This window comes from Sebastes fasciatus, chromosome 17, assembly GCF_043250625.1.
Source record: "Sebastes fasciatus isolate fSebFas1 chromosome 17, fSebFas1.pri, whole genome shotgun sequence".
Taxonomy (NCBI): Eukaryota; Metazoa; Chordata; class Actinopteri; order Perciformes; family Sebastidae; genus Sebastes; species Sebastes fasciatus.
Window position 1 is genome coordinate 9,494,312 of NC_133811.1, and position 27,003 is coordinate 9,521,314.

Genomic DNA, 27,003 nt, shown 5'->3' on the forward strand with positions numbered 1-27,003 from the left:
ATTGCATGTAATTGAGCATTTCATGCGCCAACGTGATCACCTCCCTATGGATGGAAATAATCATCCATAGGGAATAAAGGAGTGAAAGGGAACGATGGTATGGCTGGGCAGATAATGATTTTGGTCAAATTATTAAAAAGGAATTTCTCTAGCTATAAGCGATGATTTGCTCATAATCTGCTTCGAGCCATCGGTCAAAACAGAAACCCCTTCATCTGAGATTGAATTGATGCCAGGTGCAGTTTTGACAGCAGGGTCAGAGTTGCCATGGTTTTAAAAAGGAAAAAAGGAAACACAAACAGCACTGAACAGAGTCTCAGTAAAAAGGTAAAGAATTGTTGGTGGACACTCTGAAGTGCACCTGCAGAGTGCAAGTCGCTCTCTGGGTGCACTTTGCTCATGAAACCGTCTGATTAAAAAAAACCTGTGGTGGCGAGTCATGAGTCCCCGATACGTTCTCACACACGTTTCACTATGTCACACACTACACAGACCCAACCACTGACATTACACATCCCCCATTCCTTAAGATGTAGAAAACTAGACTTTGAAACATATCAAGGACCTTCATACAAATACAAGGGGATCAGGGGGGATGGGCTTGTAGTTCACATGAGTTGGCCTGCGTGTCTTGACAGTCAGTAAACTCCAAGTCCAACAAGCAGTGACACGGTGTGCTCGCTGAAAAAAAGAAAGAAAGAAAAAAAAAAACGACGTACACACACTCCCAAGTAAACACAAAGAAAGGCATTTGCAAACAATTAGCGGAAGTACCTGGCAATCAAATATACACAAGATTCCTGAATGGAATCAAAATATAATTCCCTTTCACTAGGGTCCTTGGTTCAGGAAGACCCCCCCCCCTCTCTCTCTCTCCCTCCCTCCTTCTCCTTTGTCCAGGAGCATAAAGGAGAAAAACCTTATCGCTGAGCATCTTAGTGTTGGTCTGCACTGATTTACAGCAGCGGGCAAGAGTTTGACCTCAGCCCTGGGATCAGATTTCCACAACAGCAACTTAGAGAGACTGAGAGGATTCCTCTGAACCTGGAATCAGTGGCTTTTTTTTTTTATATCCTTACCCTCTTACCCTAATCTTGATCTTCAAATTCAAGTCAGATAAGCTGTTGCCCCTTCTTGGCCACAACCCCTCCTACAACATGTAATAAAAAGAGACGAGCACAAAAAATGAAAACACGCTTGCATATATGTTTGACAGAACAGGCTCTTTCAGGCCAAAATTCTGCACTGTCTGGAAGCCTTTCTTTTAAAAATCGCCTCCTGTGGAGAGAAAGATGGCCAAGACTAAACCAGCAGGCCACTGCCAGCCTTCCCCCTGACTGACGAAATATGGCAACAGCACAGTCCCATAAGGGACACACACACACATACATACAGAGATATACAAATACACACATTCTCAAGGTGGCACTGCTAAAGCTCTGTCTGCTCAGGAGCTACCCCATCAAGGCTAAAACAGAATTACATCCTCTCATTTTCTCAGGATATCCCAGGGTGCAATTTCCATCCCTCCACTTCCCTCCAGGATGCCTTCGACTAAGTGGACCGAGGAACACAACTTCCCATTGTAGGAATTTCATGTTAACCTCGCCCATTTTCGCAAGACAGATGAAGAAAAATGGAAGGAATATCCAGATAAGAGCTCCGTATCCCTTTCTGTTCCCGCTTCTCTTTATCAAACAGGACAACACGAGTAAAGAGGGGAGAGAAGAAGAGAAGGAGGGGTCCATCTCAACCTGATGACAGGCAGACAGGCGCACACACTCCCACACACACACACACAACAACTGAGCAACACACACACACACACACACACACACACACACTCCAGAGATGCTGCCCGGGGGAAAGGTTTTGTAAACAAAATTTAAAACTCTACAAAAATAAAACAACTGTATAAAAATGCCTTTACATATACACAGATAAAATTAAATAAGCATTTACTTTAGTTCCAAAAAAGAAAAAATAACATTATTGCACAAAATGAAAAACTGTTTGTTCTTTAAGTGTATAAACTGTAAAAAAAAAAAAAAAAGCAACACTTAACCACAGGCAGCTTGGCTGCGAGGGTCAAGACGAGGTCAGGTGAACTCGGCGATGGCGTCACCGCCGAGTCCAACAAAAAATAAACAGGACCTGAAACAAAAATACTGAAAAGTAACATAATACTGAAACTGTGAACAAAAAGTCATGCAGAAATGGAAAGGTAGAGATAGCAGGAAGAAGATGCAGAGCGGAGGGCTGTTGTCCCGTGTCGAAGGCAGCCCCAGAGTGAAAACTGCTGGTCTCTGGTCCTCTGTCTGCCTGTCCGTCCTCATTGGAGACGAAGGTAGAGCCAGGGTTTAGCAGCCAGAGAGGAGAGGGAGATAAAGTGTGGGGGGGGGGGGGGGGGGTGAGACGAGTGGTTTCTATCTGCTGAGGCTAACCGGCAGGCTCTCCCTCTTTCTGCGCCGCCAAGTGTTGCGGTGATACTGTGTGTGCGTGTGAGCGTGTGTGTGTCCGCGGTTAGCCAGGGCGGGGTTGCTGACCAGCGGCGGGTTGTGGAAGCCCTTCACGTTGAACTTGGCTCCGTTCTGAGGAAGGGTGGAGAGAATAAGAGAGAGAGAGAGAGAGATGATGCACCAAACAGGAAATTAGGATTGCTCATTTCTTTCTTTTATGGGACAGAACTAGGACTGTCAATCGCTTCAAATAGTAAATTGTGATTAATCGCACATTTTTTATCTGTTCAAAATGTATCTTAAAGGTTTTGTCAATTATTGGAAATAAATTAACACAGAAAAATGACAAATATTGTCCAGAAACCCTCACAGGTGCTGCATTTAGCATAAAAATATGCTCAAATCCCAACATGGCAAACTGCAGCCCAACAGGCAACAACAGCTGTCAGTGTGTCAGTGTGCTGACTTGACTATGACTTGCCCCTAAACTGCATGTGATTATCATAAAGTGGGCATGTCTGTAAAGGGGAGACTCGTGGGTACCCATAGAACCCATTTTCATTCACATATCTGGAGGTCAGAGGTTAAAGGAACCCCTTTGAAAATGGCTATGCCAGGTTTTCCTCGCCAAATCTTAGCGTAACTTTGGAGCGTTATTTAACCTCCTTCACAACAAGCTAATAGGACATATTTCATATGATGCCAGTAGCTTTAAAACTGAGCCCGCTACAACCCCCTGAAAGATCGATTGCATTAATGCATTATTGAAATTAATGCCGATAAAACTAATTTGCGTTAACGCGTTATCGCGTGAACTTTGACAGCCCTAGACTGAACATTTAACCCTGCAGATTGACTTGTAAAATCCTCTCTGAATCCGTTTAGACCAACCAAGCACTGCAGCACTCTATTAGAGATGCACCACTTGCAATTTTCTTGCCCGATTCATATTTACAATTTTTTAAGTCTGACATGTCTATAGCAACAAATAATGAGAGTGATATCAATCTTCCCGTCCAACTCTTGGCAACAGAATGAATAAGCGTATTTCCCCCAAAAATTAAACTATTCCTTTAATAAGCCAGCAGGCCGTGGATAATGTCCCTGTTTGTTATTATGTCATTTCCCATAGCAACAGGTCCCCACCAGATGTTGGAACATCAGGCCACAGAGCTGCAGTGACAGTGATTGTTTACTGATCAGTTATGGACTACAGATGGCAATTTCATTTTCTGAGAGTGCGAGAGAGAGAGAGCGAGAGAGAGACAAATCCCACACTTGACAAAGACTGTGGAAGAGAAACAGGAAATATGAGATGGAGAGAGTGAACTTGTGTGTGTGTGTGTGTGTGTGTGTGTGTGTGTGTGTGTGTGTGTGTGTGTGTGAGAGAGAGACAAGTCTGCCTAGTTGACAGTGCGTTGTGAGTGTGTTCGTGGCATCCGGCGCCTACCTTGTGTATATGGCTGGAGTGGGGGCTGGGCGGAGGCTGGGGGCTGGAGGGGGCGGGGGCATGAGCATGGGCTGGGGGGGGCATGTGGAAGAAGGAGGGGAGCCCGGTGTCTATACACACCTGTCTGCCAGGTATGGAGTGCATTGCTAGACCACCGGGCAGCGAGACGCGAGCCTGGAGGACGAAAGGGGATAATGATAATCAATTACAGTTCTGGATTTGATCGAATGTTGGAAACGTCCAGTGACAAAACATCCTTACTTTTAGAGGTCTGAAATGCTACATATAAGTTCTCTTCACAGGACCATAACCTGATCCAAATGTTAACCACTACATCATTTGTCTTGTTCTTGTAATTTCAATACATGATGTAATCGCGAGAGTCTATAGACGATGAATGTATGCCTTTACCTGTGAGCCTGGATGCAAGAGGAGATGGGGTCCTCCCATGCCGGGCTTGCCGGTGCCCATGCTGAGGCCTGGTGGCAAAGCGAGGCTCAGATGCGGGAAAGACTGGTATTGTGGCAGGGGTGGCGGAGGGACGGGACACGGCTGGGCTGAATCAGAGTCCTGGCAAATGACACAAAAAGGAAGAGAGAATGAGAGAGGTTGAGTATATCACTTGTTGTAGCTTAGTCTAAATGATGAAACGAGACCCTGGTAGAAATCCTCCACACAACACTCTCCAACTACAATAAACAATATTAAAGGGACTGTATGTAATGTATGTTTTTTTTAATCGTTTTTTATTTTCTAATTTACGTGTGAACATGTTGTAACCTTAACCTCACGCACAAATCTTCCCTGACTGCCTCCATCCAACAAGCAACGGCTATGTGATGCCTGTCTCCACATGTTGCACAGGACACGCCCTTTATTCTGCAGAACATCACGATATGTTCAGGACCTCAAAGCACACAAAGCACCTGCCTAGCTTCTTCAGCTTCTCCTCCGTACACGCCGCCGCAAACCTTGTGGTCTGGGGCATTTCTCAGATCTGTGTTCAGCACTATCATAAAACAGACAATGTTTGTGTCTTCAGGCTAGCTGTGTGTAGTTACAGCTGCGAATGCCATGCTCGGTTTCTTTAGTTTAATGTCACTGGAGGGAATATGATTGGCTACATGGCTTGTGAGCAGACTGTCTGTCTTTTCTGATTGCATGACCTCAGCATTTTCAAAATGAAATTCCTCCTGCAGAATCTGAAGTACATCAGGCACCTTCCATTCGTCATCTTCTCCCCTCTGCTGACGGCTGTAATCAGGAGCCGTGTCCTCTGGCGGTGTTGGGCATAACATGTTCCCGTATGTACTGTATCTGATACCACTCCCAACGACTCTGGGGCTCCTAATGTGAATTTCACATTCATCATATAGCTGCCTCAGTGCACTAACATTGGACGATTTATTCACAGTGGAGTGAGATTCAGTAGCTTTGACAGGTGGGCATTTACATTGAGATCCTTCCTTCCCAATCTGTTTAGGAGGATATTAACTGCAGCATCATAATTACGGTCTTTGCAGCTGGCCCTGTCGGCTAAGATTTCAGGAAGGTAAATTTCTCTCTCTTGCAAAGGGTACAATTTCTATGAATAGAAGTCTCATACTGGCTCCAAAATTTACAATATGCCACAAACTTACATCTCCATTGAATTTCACAATCATCAACTTTGGCAAAATGACTGATGGATCGGTGCGCTGAGATCTGGCATAATTTGCCATCGGTTATGTTTACATGCCCACAGCCTCCGTCCTTTCCACGCTTCCCATTCATTGTCAATGCAAGTAGCCGTGCAATGCATTCTGGTAGCGTGGCGGCGCGATTCGAGAGATGGGGGCGTGAGTTTGTCCGCTACTCATCTGCATGAAGTTGAGGTCTAGGCTACTTTATGCAAACTCCCGAGAAACTTTTACACTAACTGTTGTCGATCCAAAATAAAGACAGATTCAGCAACTGCGTGGCTCATTTCTCGTATTAAATGTTTTCAGAAACACATTTCGATGAACTGTTTTCGTGATATAAGAGAAGAAAGTTTCCAAACGAGCCGCCATGTTGGTTTCAGTTTAAAAAGCCGGGAGCAGCAGCAGCCCACGAGTGGAAAGCGTTCGTCCAATCAGGTGCCTAGAGGCAGCCCATCGAGCGTCCAATGCTGGGAAGCGAGGCAATAGGAAACGCCCCTGTGGATATGTACCCGTTAGATGAGCAAGTGGGGGTTGGGAGGGGGTGGTTTTCATCACAATAATACGGTCTGCTCTGTATTCCTGTGCGAGTTCGATCTCCGCCTCCATGTCTTCCAGGGAGGTCATTCTTCCATCGCTCTGTCGAACTCACACAATGTCCTCCTTCGCTGATGACACAGCCAGCATCTCTCGCACACGGCTATCATCTTCCTTTAATAATTCAACAATAATCTGATTCTTGTGGTGGAACTCCATATTGTCCAACGTTTCTGTTTCAATTTTTCCCCGGCGTCCAGTGCACTTCGGTGTCTCCATCTTCGCCATCAGCAGCCATATCAATATCCTAGGTTTCCCAACTTGGCTGCTCACAACAAGAGCTAACTAACATCTCAAAAACTTTTTCTTCTGCTCCCTCAAGAATTATGAGTAGTGAAGTCCTTTTAATACAACGTAAGGCATTTGGCCTCTAAACTATCCTCTGTACTTATTACTTCACGAATCAAATATTCACATAAAATGTTAGTCTTCTTATAACTCAATATTTTCCACATTAACTTTTTTACATGGATATTTACATTTCAACAACCCTTATAAAATAAACATGTATCATCAAAATAATGTCACAACTAGGGCTGTCAAAGTTAAAGCGATAATAACACGTAACGCATATTCGTTTTAATGCCACTAATTTCTTTAACGCATTAACACAATCGAATTTTGGGAGGTTGAAGCGGGCTCAGTTTTAAAGCTGGAGTGAAGATACTGGTATCATATGAAACTAGAAAAAACCTAAGGAATCCATTGGTACCACCCAATGAAGGAGGCCAAATAGCGCTCCAAACTTACGCTAAATTTTGGTGAGGAAAAACTGTCACGGTAATTTTTCAAAGGGGTCCCTTGACCTCTGACCTCAAGATATGTGAATGGAAATGGGTTCTATGGGTACCCACGAGTCTCCCCTTTACAGACATGCCCACTTTATGATAATCACATGCAGTTTGAGGCAAGTCATAGTCAAATCAGCACACTGACACACTGACAGCTGTTGTTGCCTGTTGGGCTCGAGTTTGCCGTGTTATGATTTGGAGCATATTTCTTTATGCTAAATGCAGTACCTGTGAGGGTTTCTGGACAATATCTGTCATTGTTTTGTGTTGTTAATTGATTTCCAATAATAAATATATACATACATTTGCATTAAGTAGCATATTTGCCCACTCCCATGTTGATAAGAGCATTAAATACTTGACAAATCTCCCTTTAAGGTACATTTTGAACAGATAAAAAAATGTGTGATTAATTTGCGATTAATCACCATTAACTATGGAGAATCGTGTGATTAATGGCAATTCAATATTTTAATCGATTGACAGCCCTAGTCACAACACTTGAACAGCTACTGTATGTTTCCATTTAAATACTACAATGAAATTAGATGCAAATTGGGTGTGCTTCCATCAGATGGGTTGGAGAGAATAAAATAGATAATGCTGCATGTAGTTATACCAAGTGGGTGGCCGTATTACTCCATTATGTTGGATGTCAACTGCATAATCACAACAAACTGTAGTTGTTCCAGACAATCTATCATTCACAAGGGTAAAACTGGATAGACAATTTACCACTTTGTCATGGGTGTCTCATACCAGCTAGTGTTGGCTGCATTTCATGCATTATGGATACATACAGGAGTTCAACAGAGTAGCTCTTATGTTAATTGACTCTTCACTCTGTCAGAATTCACTTGACACATACGGTATCCGTCTATCTGTTGAGTAAAAACTCTAACCTACAAAAGGCAAAAACCACATTGAGTGCTTTTACAGCGTGTGTGTATGCGTTTTCTTACGTTGTCGGATCCAGACAGTGAGGAGACAGAGGAGGCCGAGGAGTGCTGCTGGGGGCTGGAGATGGACATGGGCGAGTCTGCACTGTGGGGCGACACCGAGTCCCTTTGCTGCTCCTCTGACCCGACACCGCCACCGAGCACGCAGGGCTCCTGCTCCGACACTGGCTCCTTGGGAGGTGACACTACAAAAAAACAAATGGAAGGTTCAGTAATTCACAAATTCTACACACTTTGCTCGGTGGATTTTTATTATTTATACATAAAACTTTACTTTTTTCAGTAGACTATTCTACTGTCAAATGTCTTCTTTTAACCTTGTTTACATTATGAATCCGATACCGGGTTCGGCTGAGCTGTGTGTTAAAACGCTGCTTTAAAAAACTTCATAAAATGCTGTGGTGGTCTTTTTTCCTAATTGTTTCTAAATGACGAGGCCTTATCGCTACTAAAACAACACTCCAAGTGTATTCTGTCCAAACAATTGTTTGTTTGGCAATGATTTCAATAGTTTAGTTACAAAATCAACGCACGAGAAATTGCATTTTTACTTTATAATATTTTGGACCGTTTTTATATTGAATGTAAATACATGACTTTGGATTCTTTTTTATTATCTTATTTACATTGTTATTGATCTTATTTGTTATTATCTAAGTTTTACTTGATCATATTTCGTTATTATAATAAAACTACTCCATTTGGAGTCAAAATTATACAATTTAGTTGTTATTTATTGATTTTATACTGTGCACAATGGCAGAATCTGATGATGCACAGGGTAAATGTCATGGCCAAACGCTCCATTGTGTGCACGTAGCCTCCTGTAGTGGATATCAGTAGTTTTTTTTATAGCCAGATTACCTTTCAAGAGGTAGAAGACCAATTTGGCACACTTTGGGTATCCAAGTGGCCAAATGGAGAGTCCGCCTGGTCCTATCCTCACTAAAACCTTTGTAGAATCTATATGCTTTGTGTTATTTATATCTGCTTTGGCACAGATGTAGTCAAGGAGTTGCTGAATGAATTCAGTGGCATCTCTGTGCATGGCATCATTGCTATAACGGTGTTATCCACTGTCTAACCTAGAAAACATTTTAGTTCTCTCTCAGAATTCTCTGAAGTCATACCAATCCATAGAGACAAAGATCATGCACATAGACCTGGTAATTGTGGAGCTATTCTTGATTTATTTTGGGTATGTCTGTCTAGGCAAACCACACCTTCCAGCACCCTAGGGCTTAAGAGGTTAAAACAAATTCCTTGACTCTGATTTCTGGAGCTGTTCAATAAGGTGTGAAAAAAAAAAAAAAAAATCTGTTTTATAAGATGTTTTCCACTCATTAGAATTAAATTCTTAACCCTGTACTCCTCATACAGTCTTGGTTTCAATACATAATCACGGAAAGCACAAGCAGGTGTGTCGTCATTACTGTAGAATTGTATATTAAAGTCTGAGGAATCGTACCTCTGTTGTCTGTTCGCGCCAGATCCCTGCCCCCCCACTTCTTAATGATCCATTCCCTGTAGTCGATCACTTCCTGGGTCAACCTGATTATCCTTCCCAAGGTGCTGCAGAGAAGAGAGACAGATGCGTTATAAAAGAGAACTACTGTCATCCAGGGTGTCTTTAAGTACTGCTGAGTGGATTGAATACAAACCTTTCAGAGTCTTTGTTGGGATACGAGCGTGCAAGCGGGGACACGGCATGACTCAGGATAGTGTAGGCATAGTCGAACACCTGCTTGACGTGCATGGCCCCATAGGAACCCCTCCCCACATCATTACCTGCATAAAGACAAACACAACAACACGGTAGTTCATTTTAAAGGGTGAGTTCTGTGATATTCACATTTCTATTGCTTTCTTTTGACTTTTTCTAAACTCCTCCCTTGCTGTGGGGTATTACATGCTCATACGTGGAGATATGATAATTATGTTGGCGCCACAAGTTTGCATTCAATATCATACCATGTGGTCGTTTCCATGGTGTCGTTATATATTGGGACTCTTAGGTCAAACATCTAGAAATGTGCCCGACTGTATGAATTACGGACTTTAAAGCCACTATGCAGATTCTTAATGTATTTATAGCACCTTTGTAATTATTGTGATGGCGTAGGTTTGTGTTTGTAGAAAAATGAAACAATCCAGGTGAGAAGTGGTGCAGTTTTTATGTGTTGCTTTTAGCCCAATTACACTGTGTCCTATTGCTGTTTGCCACAGTGTCACTATTGAAACTACCACTGGATGGCACCAAAATAAGGAATTTTAAAATCCTACATATAGTGACTTTTACACTTTTGTGGAGCTCATTTAGCTATGGAGACAGCTAAATGAATGAATTCTAATGGACTATGTATTTAAAAGCTTTTTAAAACGTCTTAAACTTGAAACTATTGGCCCCTTACTGCACAAATGTCATGTCAAACATTTGTCATGATCTATGGTATAAAATGACATGATCACCGCTAGGGCACATGGTGGTTAATTATTCCCCTCAGTAAATGAAGTTTGCTTGTGGCTGATGAATCTAAGAAGGGTATTTACCCGAACTGCTTTTGACTTCTTACAAATACACAGAATCTTTACATCTGTGTAGAGGTCAACTGTATGATCAGGACTTCTATATGTCAAAGAAAACTAACACATTAACATGTTGGTTGTAGTGCATCTGACGTTGCAATATAGTAATGTGTTCCCCCCTCTGGGAAATGTTCTGTCCCAACAATACTTGAGTTACAGTGCAGCTCCTAAAAAGATAATTTTAAGCCTCATTTCACATGTTCACCAACAACCTCATTCTGGCTGACTTCTATAATGGATGCACGTGTTTGAAATCTTTTATTCATTGTAATTCTTGTAAATGTGTGACACACACACACACACACACACACACACACACACACACACACACACACACACACACACACACACACACACACACCTGGGAGCAGTGGGTCCTCTATGCAGAGCGTGGATGGTCTGTATCCATTTGTCATGGCCTTCATGATCTCCTCTTTGGCTATGTATGCGCCTCCGTTTTTGATGCGAATCCCTGTTTTCAAGTAGTTGAAGTGGCGGCCGTACAACTCAAAGAACTCGATCAGCAACACGCCCAAATTCTCGTTGGGGTTTCTGGCGTCGATGCGAGGATGGAGCTGAGGAGGAAGTACAGGAAGACCTGGATTAGTATGTATTTAAAACAAGTATTACTATGCATTAGTAAAGATCATCACTGATGCCTGTGTACAACACTGGATATAAAGGAAGCCGTGTACTACTAACTTATTCTACTATGAATCCTGTTATTGTTTCTACCATCAGTATTGGTATTACTACCCAGTGACAACCGCTGCTGCTTCTCGTCTCCATGCCTCTTCTGCCCCGTTTTTACGCCCAGTGTCCTCTCTCCTCACCGCTCGGTTTGTGCGAGTGTAGAACAAGCTTAAAAAGGCACGTTTGCAGGCCCCGTCCCTGTAAATGGTGGCGTTTTGGCGGCAGATGTCTCTGCGCATTATGCAACTACTCTCCAGCAGTGCCCGACTATGCAAACCTATGTGTAATGCAGCCTCCGGCCCGAGCCCCCCACCCCCATGGGTTGCATTGGCTCGTCTCCTTGACATGACTCGTGAAGGACATTTCTCTGTTCTCTGCTGAGATGGACAGCGTAGCATGGCAATGTGTGTCTTTCGGTTTAATTAAAAAAGTATTCATTTTGAAGGATTCTGTTTTTCTACAGTTAGGTGTTGTTTGTAATACTATTGGGTTTGCTCACTTGCTGTGTGCTTTGTTCTATGTATTCCTTTTTTTAAAATTGTAATGTGTATTGGGACCATGCTGCATGGTGATTCTGCACTTTAAATCAAATGGATTGGTTAATGAATAAAACACATTTTCCAAAAGGTTTAATATGTTATAAATGTTTGTAATCCCCAGGGGTTTAAAAAAAAAATTATAATATCCGAATCCCAAAATTGAAAATTAAATACCTACACAATGAGTGAATAATTGAATAGTCAGAAATTCGGGTCAAGCCCTACAACACTGCAGCACTTTTACTTTCATGAGCACTGCTACTACATCCTGTACTGCTCTTATTACACAACACATATTAAGGGTTGTGTGTCTGAAGCTTACTTTTACCTGCAGGAAGCTGATGACCATGAGGATGAGGCTGTAAGAGCTGATTCCCCCAGTGAAGACTTCGTTTAGATCTCTCTGCAGCAGAAACTGCTTCAGTACAAAGATCAGGTAAGGCAGCACTGGATACATCTGAAAGGTGGAAGAAGAGACGAGATGATTCAGTCAAACTCTGGATGAGGTGACAGAGAAGACGGGATGGGAGAGAATCCTAAAACGAAAAAAGTGGATTCAAATGGCTCAGGTTTCATTTGTATGACTCACTGAAGAGAAGTGGGGGATTTCTGGTGAGATGTATAGAATTCAATGAGTTAGTGATAGGATTACTAGTCAAACCTTCAAAGTGAAGACAGCTAATTATTTAAATGATGGCAAATAACTGCATCACTTACCACCAGGGGTGTGAATCTTAATCCCAAATTGATTTGCTTTATTTGTTATTCAGTCGTTCGGCGATTTGATTCAGGAGCAATTACAGTTTCCTTTTGCATTTGAGTCAATTCAATTATGTAAATGGGGATTTATTGAAGCAACCATTAAATAGACATAGTGTGTATCAATGCAAATACATCTCGCAGTAGATTCTGTCACAGTTTCTGGTCCAACAAGATACTGGAACACAATCCAGCACTACCTGCAGTCTCACAGTGTTGCCCGCGGCAGTTTTATACATTAGTCATGTTTCCGCAGTAACTGTGACTAATGCATACTGTTTCCATACCATATTTTCTTTTAGGGAGCTATAATGCTACCAAACCGGTGAAAAACCTCTGCGGAAGCCACGGGTATTGCTAAAACTACAGTGATTCAATCTTGTTTTATAGTAAAATCGAGACTAATCATGATTTGTAATCATGATAAGTGAATTGTTACCATCCTACTTACCACATAAATACTCCATCTAGCATCCAACTGGGTCAAAGTGTCTAAAAAAGGTGTTCAATGAGGCTTCCTACAGCCCGTGACTTGATAATGTGCCGAAACCCCAGAGGGCGTGGGAATGGGAATTACAAATATCTTCATTTTCCAAATTGAAAAGGAAGCACAACCTCCTGGCAGTGTGTGTGTGTGTGTGTGTGTGTGTGTGTGTGCATATCTGTGCCAGTGGAGCAGCAGGGCCTGGTTCACTCTCTTCAAATATGCTTTTAAGATGTGAGAACAAGACAGGGAGGTGCGCTGCATGGGAATCTGACATATGAGGATTAAGGTGACCTCTCAATGACAAGACTGCACTGGAGTCTGTCACGCCCACGCATTGACAACATCAACGATCACCGGATTGATGCTGAGAGCGGCTGTCAGCAGCAGGCGTTTCGAGCTCTGACATGTATTCCCAGAGAACCGTGATAGAAAAATCAACAACAACAACAAAGGACAAAAGCCGGAACCTGACAGCTCGCTGGAACATCAGCACCTGGAATTCCTCTCCCGCATTAGCTACTATAACAGGGACTAAAGCGGGCAGAGATCCACCTTCTGCAGGAATTTTTGTCAGAGCCACGGGGTGGGTTTTCACCTCCGCCGAGTAGATTTGGCAACACAAAGACTCCGTTTGAGTTAAGTGGAGATTATTCTAGGCACTGGGGTCCGTTCCAGCTTCACTTTGGAAATGAGAAGTGCCAGTTGGAGATTGGAGTGAAGTAAAGTGTAATGCTTTAAACTGCTGGCTTGCAGAGGGAATTTCCAAAAGTTCTGTATTTAGACCCCACTGTAAAATGGTAATTATGTGACTCCTCTGGTGGTTTTTATTTAAATATGTCTACATGACCTTTTCCTGCTCTCTTTCCTCCGTATCTAAGTATTGCTTGTAATGAGCGTTGTGGCCGTATTTCAGCTAGTCTGTGAAGACTTCAATTCACAATCCCTATCTGGTTTTAAAATGCAGTAGCAGAAGGTGTATCATTTGATGCCTTCTGGTCTGATTCAATAATACTAACTAGGCCTGTCAGTCGATTAAAATACTTAATTGGGATTAATCATATGATTGTCCATAGTTAATCGCGATTAAACGCACATTTTTTATCTGTTCAAAATGTACCTTAAAGGGAATGGAAAAGGGAAATAGTGGGCAAATATGCTTGCTTTATGCAAATATATGTATATATTTATTATTGGAAATCAATTAATAACACACAAAAAAATGTCAGATAATGTCCAGAAACCCTCACAGGTACTGCATTTAGCATAAAAAATATGCCCAAATCATAACATGTCAAACTGCAGCCCAACAGGCAACAACAGCTGTCAGTGTGTCAGTGTGCTGACTTGACTTGCCCCAAACTGCATGTGATTATCATAAAGTGGGCATGTCTGTAAAGGGGAGACTCGTGGGTACCCATAGAACCTATTTTCATTCACTGATCTGGAGGTCAGAGGTCAAGGGACCTCTTTGAAAATGGCCATGGCAGTTTTTCCTCACCAAAATTTAGTGCAAGTTTGGAGTGTTATTTAGCCTCCTTCGCGACAAGCTAGTATGACACGGATTCCTTAGGTTTTGTAGTTTCATATGATGCCAGTATCTTCACTCTAGCTTTAATAAAGGTCGCTACAACCTAAAAATCGCAAGTTGCGTTAGCACGTTAAAGATATTAGTGGCATTAAAACAACTTTGCGTTAACACGTTATTATCACGTTAACTTTGACGGCCCTAAAAACTAACGCTAAGATAACGAGTTCACCTGTAAGTTGTCCATCCTGACAGCAGTATCGCCAATATAGAAACGTATACCTCACCTTAACATAATCTTTAATGAAGCTTGCCGCCTTGACTCCAGTCTCCACATTGAAACTGATGTCCACCTTCACCTCAGTCTCCTGGTCCGTCAGCTTTATGATTGGCACCTGAAGGGAGAAAAAGTGACGTGTGTTAGCAAACATTACAGGCAAGACATCAGCTACGGACACATTCGCGGTGTGAGGTGGGAAAAAGCCGTCCGTTCCAACTGAGAGCCTTTTAGACGGAAAAGCTAATCCAAAAATGAAAATTCAGCCAATAACTACTCATCATCATGTCAGTCAAGACAGCATTGAAGCTTGCGGTGGTTAGCCTGGTCATGTGGACACCCCACAGTGCATGCTACGGAGCTTATAGAGAGAGATAGGGCCATACCACTGTGGGACTGAGTGGGTATCAACATTACATGTGACATGATATACATTTTTACCTGCAAAACAATGGTTTAATGTCAAAACAATAGACCGTTTCATACTTAACAACATAAACATTCTTTGTGTTTCCTGTTGCATTGTTTGGAAGGCTGCGCCCGAAATTCCATACCAACATGCTATTTAGTTGCAAAAACAAGTATGTGGGATATTTTAGTATGTCCTAGACCTTAGTATGAAACCAATAGTACGCAAATTGCATTCTATTTCTAGGGAAATATTACAGTATGCTGACGCTGGACACTACGGCGGCATAAATATCCCACAATGCAATGCGGTAGTGACGACAACGTTCATAACAGACGTTGACAGACAGATCTGTAACATCAGTAACGCTTCAATTTAACTATAAGCATGAGATTTCCCTTTGCTAGACGCTGGTACGGGTTACCGTGGTTACACATCTCCAACCGGCAAGGAGGCTCTGAGGAAGTGACGACATAAATTACAGTTCAGTTTGTCCAAAAAGATTAGTGCTGGCAAAGTTAGAACATGCGATAATAACACATTAACGCAAATTTTCTTTTACCCCACTAATTTCTTTAACGCGTTAACGCAATCGATCTTTCGGAGGTCGTACCAGGCTCAGTTTTAAAGCTAGTAAAAAGAATGCTCCAAACGTGCGCTACATTTTGGCAATGAAAAACGGTTATGGTCAAGACATCTGACCTCAAGATATGTGAATGGAAATGGGTTCTATGGGTACCCACGAGTCTCCCCTTTACAGACATGCCCACTTTATGATAATCACATGCAGTTTGAGGCAAGTCATAGTCAAGTCAGCACACTGACACACTGACAGCTGTTGTTGCCTGTTGGGCTGCAGTTTGACATGTTATGATTCGAGCATATTTTTATGCTAAATGCAGTACCTGTGAGGGTTTCTGGACAATAATTATCATTGTTTTGTGTTGTTAATCTATTTCCAATAACAAATATATACGTACATTTGAATAAAGCAAGCATATTTGCCCACTCCCATGTTGATAAGAGCATTAAATACTTGACAAATCGCCCTTTAGGGTACATTTTGAACAGATGAAAAAGGGGGGATTAATTTGCGATTAACTATGGACAATCATGAGACCGATCGCGATAAACCATACTACTGTTTATTGAAGTATGTAGAACGATAGCACACATATTGTGTATGCATTGCATAGTGTGTTATTTCGGACGCAGCCTTAATGCAGTAGCTGACAGGAAGTAAACCAAAGCTGTTGCCCTAGCAACAGAATGGCAATGAAAAGGTCTATAGAGGAAAAACTACAAAAGAACAGATGTGGAGTATCATTGACCTGAGAGGTGAGCAGTTGATGACCAATTTTAATTCTGGGTGATCTAGAGCTGACAAAGTATCCACTGCTTTTGTGACATTATAGTGGGCATGAAGTGTATATTTACAGTTCAACAGGAAACAATGACCAGACAACTGGCAGCGTGTGCCACCTATCACGCTAACAGATGGAAGACACTAATTGAGTCTCTTCCTCTGCCCCTCACATTTCCATGGAGGTAAAATGAGCCAAACCTTTATACATCCAACTGACCATTGGGAGTCCAAAGGAACTTTTCGAGGAATGTAATAAGTGCTGCCAAATTTGGGTTTGGCTGGGTTTGTTACAATCGGTTCCCCATTTACTGGGACTGTAATATTCTATTAGTTACTGTGAAGAATAAAACCTTACGCAGGACCGTGAAATGAACCGTCAAACTATTCCATTGTGCCAGATCATTAATCACTGCATCAGTGTACATGGGATATTAAATCGTCATTTTTATCAAATCGCTAGTGTGTTTGATGGACAATCTATTGCTGCGTGGCTTTATTTAGGGACTCAATATGAAACACAGAAACATGCCCTGGTTACTCACTGTAGCCTTGTCCAGCACTTTAATGGAGAAAGGTTCTGCCACGTTATGCTTGCGAAGAGCTTGTTCCAGCTCTTGCAGCGGGGGGCGCTCCCACTTCCCGAACACCACCAGGTCAATGTCACTGAAGGCGAAAAAAACAATCAGAGCGTTAAAATACTGGACAGACAAAACACGGCATTAATCGTAAATACTAGGGTCATACCTTGTTGGAAGGTACAGCCCTGTGCTGAAGCTGCCAAATATTTGGACCTGGAAAAACAATGTTGAAGAAATATTAAGACGATGATCAACAAAACACACATAGCCTTTCCTCTCACATTCTAACTATGAAGGGCTTGGCTACATACCTTTGACAGTACAGATCCTATTTCGTACAACAGCTAATTTGTCAAGATGATTTATATAACCAACTCAAATGTTTCCAAACTATCAGGAACTAGGGTATTTCCTCGTTCCACTTCAGAGACGGTAAACGCTGACAAGTTGAGTATACAATAGCTAGAAAAAAAATGCTGTTTGGGGGCCGCAAGTGAAAGCTCTCCAAAGGAAGCAGAGTGGGGTTCTTTCCCTTTCCGTCTGGTAAATACGACAAGGCAATAGCACGAAGACAGGCCAGGATTAATAGGCTGAAATGAAAAAGGAGGCTGGTACAAATCAGGGGCTTGATCCATTTACCTGACATTCGGGCTCACAGTGGCAAGAGGGGCAGACTGGCAGCCGACAAATCACCACTGTGCTGTGTTTTACATGATTAAGTAATGAGAGGGGCATTGCATCAACCCTACATCGCTGCAGGATCCATCACTTTTTTCTGCACATACATAGTGAGTGCACTTCAACATATACTGTAAATGATTTTGTTTCATTCGTTTCATCTATGGAAACTACAGTTAGAGTCAGGATAATGCAAAAAAAAAAAAAAAAAAAAGTAAGTAGTTCTTAAAAACGTCAGATACAGTGTTGGTGAGGTGTCTGTTTTTGCAGGACTTTTATCTGGCTTAACAGGATGACATTGTGTGCCGAACCATTTCTTGGCAAGGACCAGTTGCCAGGCAACCAGTAGAGACTCCTGAAAGTTATTGGTCCCAACCAAGAAATAGTCTGGAACATAACACCCCGTAAAGCCGCAAATTGTCGTATCAACACTCAGATTTCCGTACTGATTTAACAAACTAGACATCACATGAGCTTCAGCTGCGCTGGTAGGTGGATTTTGTTGTTGGACAACGCCAGACTAGCTGTTTCCCCGGCCTGCTTCCAGTCCTTGTGCTTAGCTTCAAGTTAGCTTCATACTTAGCAGACAGATGTGTGCGAGTGGTATCAAGCTTCTCATCTAAACTCTTGGCAAGAAAGCAAAGAAGCATATTTCCCAAAAGGTCAAACTTTTCCTGTAGGTTTGACAGAACGCAGCTATAGAAGAGCAACGTGTCTCACTCCAGACAGACTAACCTAGATTTTAAACACAATCAAAAACAAAGTAGTTTGAGAAAACAGTATAAAAACATAGAATAAGTTAGTGTAATCTTGTACAAACACGGCCTCACCTTTAAAAAAGAAGTGTTAAAGCACAATATCTTAAAGATTTATGAGAAATCTGAGATAATTCCTCGTCCAAGAGTGGACTGTATGAATTAAAAGACTGCTACTGTAAGATACTAAGAATCTGAAATTGATCCAAATAAACAGAGGCATGTGTGTGTGTGTGTGTGTGTGTGTATCTTACATCTGCAGTGGGCCACAGCTCCTTGATGATCATCTCTATCCGGCTCACCACCTCCTTCCTCATAGCTGCTTCCTCTGGCCGAGGAGACATGAAGTTGTAGAAGTCCATCAGCTCCTCGTGGAGTCTGGACAGAAAGGAGGATGACAGATATTAGTTATTCTCACCACAGTAACAATTAGGATTACACACAGACCAGTATGAAACCTGGATTGAGAGAAGGAACTTTAGATGATGTGAAATATCTCTTTTTTTGCTTTGGAGCATTTCATATTGCAAACTTACATACAACTAACAATCGAATGAGGATATCTTCTAAAAATGGGCCTGCACATGCAACATTTCTGGCTTATATCTTGGAAAAAAAACTGCTCTCCAGATGGCCCAAGATATGCTTCCTTCTTATCACTGTGCTGGTTAACCCCCATCATGCCAGAGCCGGGGAAGCGAAGCAATGGCATGGTATCATGTAGTTTCTGTTTTGTTAGCTTCTACTTTACGTACGACCCGATTAACCAAAAACACAAGGTGTATAACGACACACTTTGAACCGTAATGGTACTGATGCTGCATTTTATATAGCGCCTTTCTACATTACCGGACAAAGCGTGTTACAGTTTGCCTAACTGCCATGCAAGGCCCTGGACTGACCATCGGGAGCAACTTGGGGTTCAGTGCCTTGCTCAAGGACACTTTGACATGCGAGCTGGGGATCGAACCGCCAACCTTGCGATTAAAGGATGACCCACTCTACCTCCTGAGCCACAGCCAAGTGAACTTTTTTTATGCGATCAGAACAGTGGGATCTGCATTTGCATTTGTCACAGTACCTATAACATCCAACATAGCACTACTTTGAAAAGGCATATACACAGAGGGTGCATATCTTTGCAAATAAAATAAAGTATTGACTGATTTAATCTTTGCATGTTAACTATTAATACAAAATTGATATTCAATTCAAACAACTTTATTAATCCCTATTGGGGAAATTGGTTTGATAGCGTTTTTGAGAACCAATACAGTATCACAAAACATAATATCGCAACGCTCGACATTTTCTTATACCCTTACTTAATAGCTGTAAGGTAAAAACAAAATGTACAAAGACTAAATTTTAAATAGCTTCTAACTACATTTACTCTTTTGCTAAATGTTATTTCAGAATCACAACTGTGTGAAACCATGAGCAGTATTTTTTACCAGAGTCAAAACATATAAAAGTTCTTCTATTTTTTTTGGATCGCATATGATTTCTCTAACCTAACCTTAATACTAGACTTAGCCCTATTCATAACAGAAACTGTAACCATAGCCTTTAACATAACCACGAGCCTAGGAATAAGACAAAACAAAAAAGTGGTCATGGTAAAAATGGTGGGAGACTTTTGTAGAAGCCTGATCTTACTTACGATCAGTGAGGACATTTGTTCCTCATCAAGAAACATGTACAAAAACACACACCTTTGATGTTTTCAGAGGAATGAGAAGATGGTTTTTAGCAAAACGCTGAGGGCCATATCAGCCAGGGCATGCCTGAAGTCCCATGCTTTATTATTATTATTGCAGATATGGTTTTGTGTTTGGCAAACAGAGGGGTGCATGTAAAGATTTCTGACCAGTCAAATGCCTCAGAACAGTGGAACTCTGTTCAACCCTGTGGCCATTCATTTTTCTAGGAATGCATGCCATGATGTCAGTGTGAAATACAGAACAGGGAGACTGTCACAATCAATTACCAGAGCCCTGGAGGAAACGCAGTCAGCCCATGTGCCCACTCTTTGGTGAAAACTCACTGCCAGCAAGCCAGTAAGACCAGGGTATATCCATGCCAATAGTCCACCGCTGACTGAGGGCATGGTTATTGTTGGGTCCCCCACAGTCAAAATAAGAACTGCTACTACAGCCATCCCTGACAAACTAGTTTAGAGTCAAACATCACCTCTTCAACAACTTAAGCGTTAAAGTAATTGTGTTAAAACAGGGTTCACTGGTGCAGTCTATGACCACACTACCACAGTTTTCTATTAACTCAAACCTAATCTGATCATCACAATATCAATGCAGCATAACTACACAATCATTTGAAGTCCAAATCCCTCTATGTGAGACTTCAAAGAGTACCCCCCTGAAGGCAAACTACTGCAAGAATTGTCGGTGCACAAGCCAAAACTTGCATCAGAAAACTTGTGCAAACACAATTACCCAGAGAAATATTACATCTGTTATTCGTTCACTATTTGCGGGACAAAAATATTAATTAACAACTGAAAGTTTCAGTTCACTTAGGATTTTGGGTTATTAGGAAACTACGCATCAAGCATGTGAAAGTGCTTTCATGACACACACCGATTCCTTGTACAGAAAATTCCCAGATGGGTGCAACCTGCCATTACAAATATCACAAGGTCCTGCAACACATCTGGAACTTCCTCGGTCATTTCTTTTGGATGAAGGCTTCTGCTGCCAGAGCAAAAAATAACTACCGTTATAACATTAAAAAAAATCATAATATATTCAGTTACACAGCACCAACAATGTAGGTGTCATGCATTTACACAACACCTACTAATCATGCATAAATAGTAAGTTAGATTGAACTAAAATTATATACTCCAGTTAAGTTGTACGCAACATTTGTTCACATAAATTGTTATTGTTACTTTGGTCAATTTTAGCAATAGTACAGTAGGCTACACATGTGCGTTAAGTCCCACCCTGTATGTTATGTCACCCTGAGAGAGAGATCAGTGAAGAATAACTTGGAAAAAATGTTTGATAAATTTATTATGACTGATGAGAATATATTCTGAATTTGTATGACTTTTTCTTATATATATATATATATATATATAAATATATATATATATATAAAAATAAATTCTCATAAAATATATATATTTTTATTTATTTATTTTTTACTTTATAAGTGTACCCGACATGTTAATGTACTTATATTTCCTTAAATAAAAAAATAACCTGGAAAAAAGGGTCAACTGTGACTGCACCCAGAATAACTTTAGGGCATTAGGGCCAATTATCCAGAACTGAATACAATGGAGCTGAAAAATGTTATGCTCTAAGATGTGCATAGCTATAAGTACAAAAATCACGATATATTCAGTTAAACAGCACTAATAATGTAGGTGTCATGCATTTGCACAACACCTACTATCATGCATAAATAAACAGTTAGATTAAACTTTTAGCAATAGTAGGTTAAGGCTACATATGTGCAGTAAGTCCCACTCTGTATGTTATGTCACCCTGAGAGGGAGCTCCATGAAGAATAACCTGGAAAAAAGTGTTTCATAAATGTATTATTATAATTTTTTACTTTATAATTGTACCCCTGACATGAGCAGTTTTTGTATGTAATATACTGTTACTTATATTTCCTTAAATAAATAAAAATAAATAATAATATAAAAAATAATAAAAATATAACCTGGAAAAAGAGAGTAAACTGTGCCTGCACTGAGAATAACTTGGGCATTATTAGGGCTAAATATCCAGAACTGAATACAATGGAGCTCAAAGATGTTATGCTCAAAGATGTGCATAACTAAAAGTACAAAAATCACGATATATTCAGTTTAACAGCTAACACCTAACAATGTATGTGTCATGCATTTACACAACACCTACTAATCATGCATAAATAAAAACCAAACAGAAGGTTAGATTAAACTAAAAATATATGTTCCAGTAAAGCTGTACTCAAAGTTTGTTCACATAAATTATTATTATTACTTTGGTCAATTTTAGCAATAGAAGGCTAAGGTTACATATGTTCAGTAGATCCCAATCTGTATGTTATGTCACCCTGAGAGGGAGCTCCATGTGGTACAACCTGGAAAAAAGTTTCATAAATGTATTATTATAATTTTTTACTTTATAATTGTACACCTGACATGAGCAGTTTTGTGTGTATATACTGTTACTTATATTTCCTTAAATAAATAATAGTATAAAAAATAATAAAAATGTAACCTGGAAAAAGAGAGTAAACTGTGCCTGCACTGAGAATAACTTGGGCATTACTAGGGCCAAATATCCAGAACTGAATACAACGGAGCTCAAAGATGTTATGCTCAAAGATGTGCATGACTAAAAATACAAAAATCACGACATATTCAGTTAAACAGCACTAACAATGTAGGTGTCATGCATTTACACAACACCTACTAATCGTGCATAAATAAACACCAAACAGAAAGATAGATTAAACTAAAAATATATGTTCCAGTAAAACTGTACTCAAAGTTTGTTCACATAAATTGTTATTATTACTTTGGTCAATTTTAGCCATAGTAGGTTAAGGTTACATATGTTCAATAGATCCCAATCTGTATGTTATGTCACCCTGAGAGGGAGCTCCATGAAGAATAACCTGGAAAAAAGTGTTTCATAAATGTATTATTATAATTTTTTACTTTATAATTGTACCCCTGACATGAGCAGTTTTTGTATGTAATATACTGTTACTTATATTTCCTTCAATAAATACAAATAAATAATAATATAAAAACCTGGAAAAAAGAGAGTAAACTGTGCCTGCACCGAGAATAACCTGGGCATTATTAGGGCCAATTATCCAAAACTGGATACAATAAAGTAAAGAAGTTGTGCATAACTAAAAGTAGTAGTTTTACTTCACAATGATAATGAAATACAGTGGAAACTACTGAAACATACAATATCAAGGCTTCTCCTTTAAACCCAAAGTTTGTATCACATTCTCCCTGAAAACAGACTGATTACTTTTATGAACAAGCAATTAGAAATACTGTAGTTTATTGGAGATTAACATCAGGACGAATGAAGAGCTCACCCAACATGAAGTTAACATTATCCAACCCTGTTAGCTCAGACCTGGGCAGGTTGTAACAGTTTATAATCATTACAGTTAGCTATTCACAGTTTCAACTCCACTTTCTAATTTAATTGTACCTGGTTGACGGGGAACGTTTATTTTGTTTTTAAATAGCTTAGTTTCCTAACAACAAAAGGGGGAGAACCGTTAGCTAAGCTTGCTAGGCTAACCTAACAGGCTAACACACGGACCACATACTGAAGAGCACCACATCCGGTCAAAACCCTCTAAATAAAATATCACCTTTTTAAAAACTACTAAATGAAAAAAAAAAAAATCGACGACTTGCTTAGCTATATTATTAGCACACGCTTTCCCCCACAATGCATGCCTCTTTTTAATTAATCATACTTCTCAATAGTTTCTATGTAAAAAAAGGTATCTTATTTTGTTAACGGCCCAGTTCAAACTTTCAGCAGGCAAAATCAAAGCACTTCCGGTCTCCTCTTTACGCAACTACCTCTCTAACGGACAGCTTTAGTGAGCTATCCATGCTGTGTTTAACGCTACTGTACGCAGATTTGAGTCAACTACGTTGGGGAAAACATACATCACATTGTGCACCATAATAATACCTGCAAAAATCATCCATTAACCAATAAAACGATCAAAATGTGAGCCTTTAAAGCCTTTAAATCAGTGATAGTGTTACACTACTCACCCGAGGACTCCTGGGTTGTACTTCCTCGTCTTCCAGGGCGTCCAAGTGCTCGCATAATTGCCATTAGTGCAGTTTGAAAGCAAGTAATTCATCCCATAAGTGCTCGCTTTGTTGTCACTTTTCCTCCTGCCCGGATGATGGTGATGGTGATTATTGTGTGTTTGGTGATTTATTACTACAGGTACAGGAGACGGGTGAACCTGGTGGTGGCGCTTCACGCAGATCTGCTGTACATTGAAAGAAGCCGGTTGATGATGGTGATGATGATGATGATGGTGGTAAAGGTTGACATTATTGTCCCTCACGTTGAAGAGCAGATTGTTGGCACCCCCTCCGACGTTTTTATTAGCGTTGAGTAGCGTCGTTACATTTCCACCCATAGTCCTCTCAAAGGAGCAGCTGGAAGGAGGACTACTATCCGTCCGGGACTCCTGTGATGAAGAAGAGGAGACAGTCTTCAGGGTTTTCCCCTCACCTGGACCTGGACCTGGTTCTGCTGCGTTAGTCGTCGTCGTCATGGTGAAGGAGGTCATCGCAGTAGTGCCGTTCATGATGTGATGATGGCTGCTCTTGCTCGATGCCACCACATTTTTTAAAACATCCACGTAGTTGACGTACTGGTTGTGGTTCTGGTTGTGTAGCTGCTGCTGGTGGTGGTGTTGGTGGTGTTGGTGGTGGTGTTGCTGAGCAGCAGCAGCAGCGGAGAGTGTCCGGACTCCCTGAGAGGTCTCCCAGACGTGCATCCATAAGGCGTTCGCAGGTCCTTTCTGTTCGGGCTGAATCCAGGCTACCCTCGGATCCATTCAACTTCTCTCTCCGGTTAAACCTTCCTCTCCACTATCTAACCAACCAGCTCCGGTGCGAACCCCTCTGGACCCGGCTCAAAGGTCGCTGCTGCTCTGGTTACGACAGAAGAAGGAGAAGTATTTAAACATTAAACCGCATTAGGACCATTGATAAAGTGGCCCCGCTAGCTGAGAGAGGAGGGAGAAAAAATGCTCTCCGTTTCCTACGGGAATCCAATATGGCGTGTTCTCTCTTCAAATCCACGCACATGCGCAGTAGGAGGGGTTTCTTCTTTAAACCATCATGACTGCGCCCCCCATCATCCGCCCACTTCTCCTCTCTCCTCGCTCTCTTCATCACTTACAGGCTGGATGATGAACTGCACAGAATACATATTTGAATTTTTATTTGATAAATATTTAATTGAACAACAAGTAATGTCCACGGTAAATGTCAATAATGAATAAGGGTCCTGTGGCTGTTGAAGCAGGAACCAAGAGGTCCCTATACTCAATTCAATTTGCTTTATTGGCATGACTGTCAGGTGAACAATATTGCCAAAAGCGTCAATTCAATAATAAATATAAATTATAATAAAAAAAGGACAAAATAAAAAACATATATATACATATATACAATTCATTAAGCAAATTACAATATATATATATTTAAAAAGAACATGCATGTTGTGTCAATAAAACAAACAAACAAATAAAAAACAATTAATAACAATATATTGCAATATCAAAGGATAGATGTAAAAAACAACAAAAAACTGCACATATTTGATAAATATTTAATTGAACAACAAGTAATGTCCATGGTAAATGTCAATAATGAATAAGGGTTTCTGTGGCTCTTGAAGCAGGGACCCAGAGGTCCCTATACTTAATTCAATTCAATTTGCTTTATTGGCATGACTGTCAGGTGAACAATATTGCCAAAGCGTCAATTCAATAATATATATAAATACAAATTAAAAAACAAAGCAAAATAAAAACAAAAACATATATATACATATTTACAATTCATTAAGCAAATTACAATATATATATATATATATACATATATATATATATATTTAAAAAGAACATGCATGTAAATGGAACAAATCCAATAAAGAAGTAATTAATGTTTGTTGTGTCAATAAAACAAACAAACAAATAAAAAATAATAATAACAATATATTGCAATATCAAAGGATAAATGTAAAAAAAAATAAAAAATAGAGGAGTAAATAAAAGGCAGAGTGTGAGTTACATCTATTATGTGTTGTTGTTGTTGTGGTTGTCTCCTAGGCTGTGACATGCACTGATATACTCTATCTCCACCTCCTGGCAGTCACCTATGGGTGGGTGGGTTCATAGGGCATCCCCCATCAATATGAGGCTGGGATATTGATCTTGCCCAGTTATGTTGGCTTTTTAAAGTTTTCTTTCTTTCTTTATCTTTATTTCTTTTTTTTATTTCTTAATTTATTTTTCTCTCCATTTTGTTTTATCCATATTTCATTTTATTTTGTTATGAGGAAAAGGAAGAAAAAAAGGGAAAAAAATAAAATAAAAAAATTATATATATAAAAGTTATAAATTATATATACATATATATAAAAACTCCTCAACTGGCCGGGCATGGGCCATGATGCCTCAACACCAACTGGGCTCCTGCTCCATCTTCTCTCTCCTCCCTCCAACGATTTCCTATTGATAGAAAAGGGCATAAGCCCTTAGCTATCAAACCAGGCTCACGGATCTATGATACGATGAGGCTGGGCAGTGGCTGAATCTAGCAAGGATGACAGATATCTCTTTACATAGCCTCTGATAGCTATCTTGAAGTATT

At 40.5% G+C, this 27,003-nt stretch overlaps 1 protein-coding gene across 3 annotated transcripts; it reads right to left on the reverse strand.

Annotated features, from left to right (window-relative positions):
* Window positions 1-684: 684 nt before the first annotated feature.
* On the reverse strand, window positions 685-25,845 carry tent4a (terminal nucleotidyltransferase 4A). 3 transcript variants are annotated; one of them, XM_074613212.1, is made up of 13 exons: window positions 24,376-25,845; window positions 18,842-18,965; window positions 17,321-17,367; window positions 17,119-17,239; window positions 14,812-14,919; window positions 12,076-12,210; window positions 10,883-11,096; window positions 9,597-9,723; window positions 9,404-9,507; window positions 7,939-8,120; window positions 4,321-4,479; window positions 4,030-4,083; window positions 685-2,591 (listed from the first exon to the last, which is right to left on the reverse strand). In XM_074613212.1, the coding sequence occupies exons 1-13, from the start codon at window positions 25,176-25,178 to the stop codon at window positions 2,427-2,429; spliced, it is 2,343 nt and encodes a 780-aa protein (XP_074469313.1). In that variant the 5' UTR covers window positions 25,179-25,845; the 3' UTR covers window positions 685-2,426. The 3 variants fall into 3 exon arrangements, with proteins under 3 accessions (XP_074469313.1, XP_074469311.1, XP_074469312.1); XM_074613210.1 differs by having other exon boundaries at window positions 3,910-4,083; window positions 24,376-25,844; XM_074613211.1 differs by having other exon boundaries at window positions 3,910-4,083; window positions 12,082-12,210; window positions 24,376-25,840.
* Window positions 25,846-27,003: the final 1,158 nt, after the last annotated feature.

What these genes read in the sequence shown, in the direction of transcription:
- tent4a (XM_074613210.1), bottom strand. Translation starts at nt 25,178, where the DNA reads ATGGATCCGAGGGTAGCCTGGATTCAGCCCGAACAGAAAGGACCTGCG. An exon ending in TCATTAAAGATTATGTTAAG is followed by an intron (nt 12,211 to 14,811) that starts GTGAGGTATACG and finishes TCCACCTTTCAG; the next exon opens with ATGTATCCAGTGCTGCCTTA. An exon ending in GGCGCGAACAGACAACAGAG is followed by an intron (nt 8,121 to 9,403) that starts GTACGATTCCTC and finishes GTTTTTTTGTAG; the next exon opens with TGTCACCTCCCAAGGAGCCA.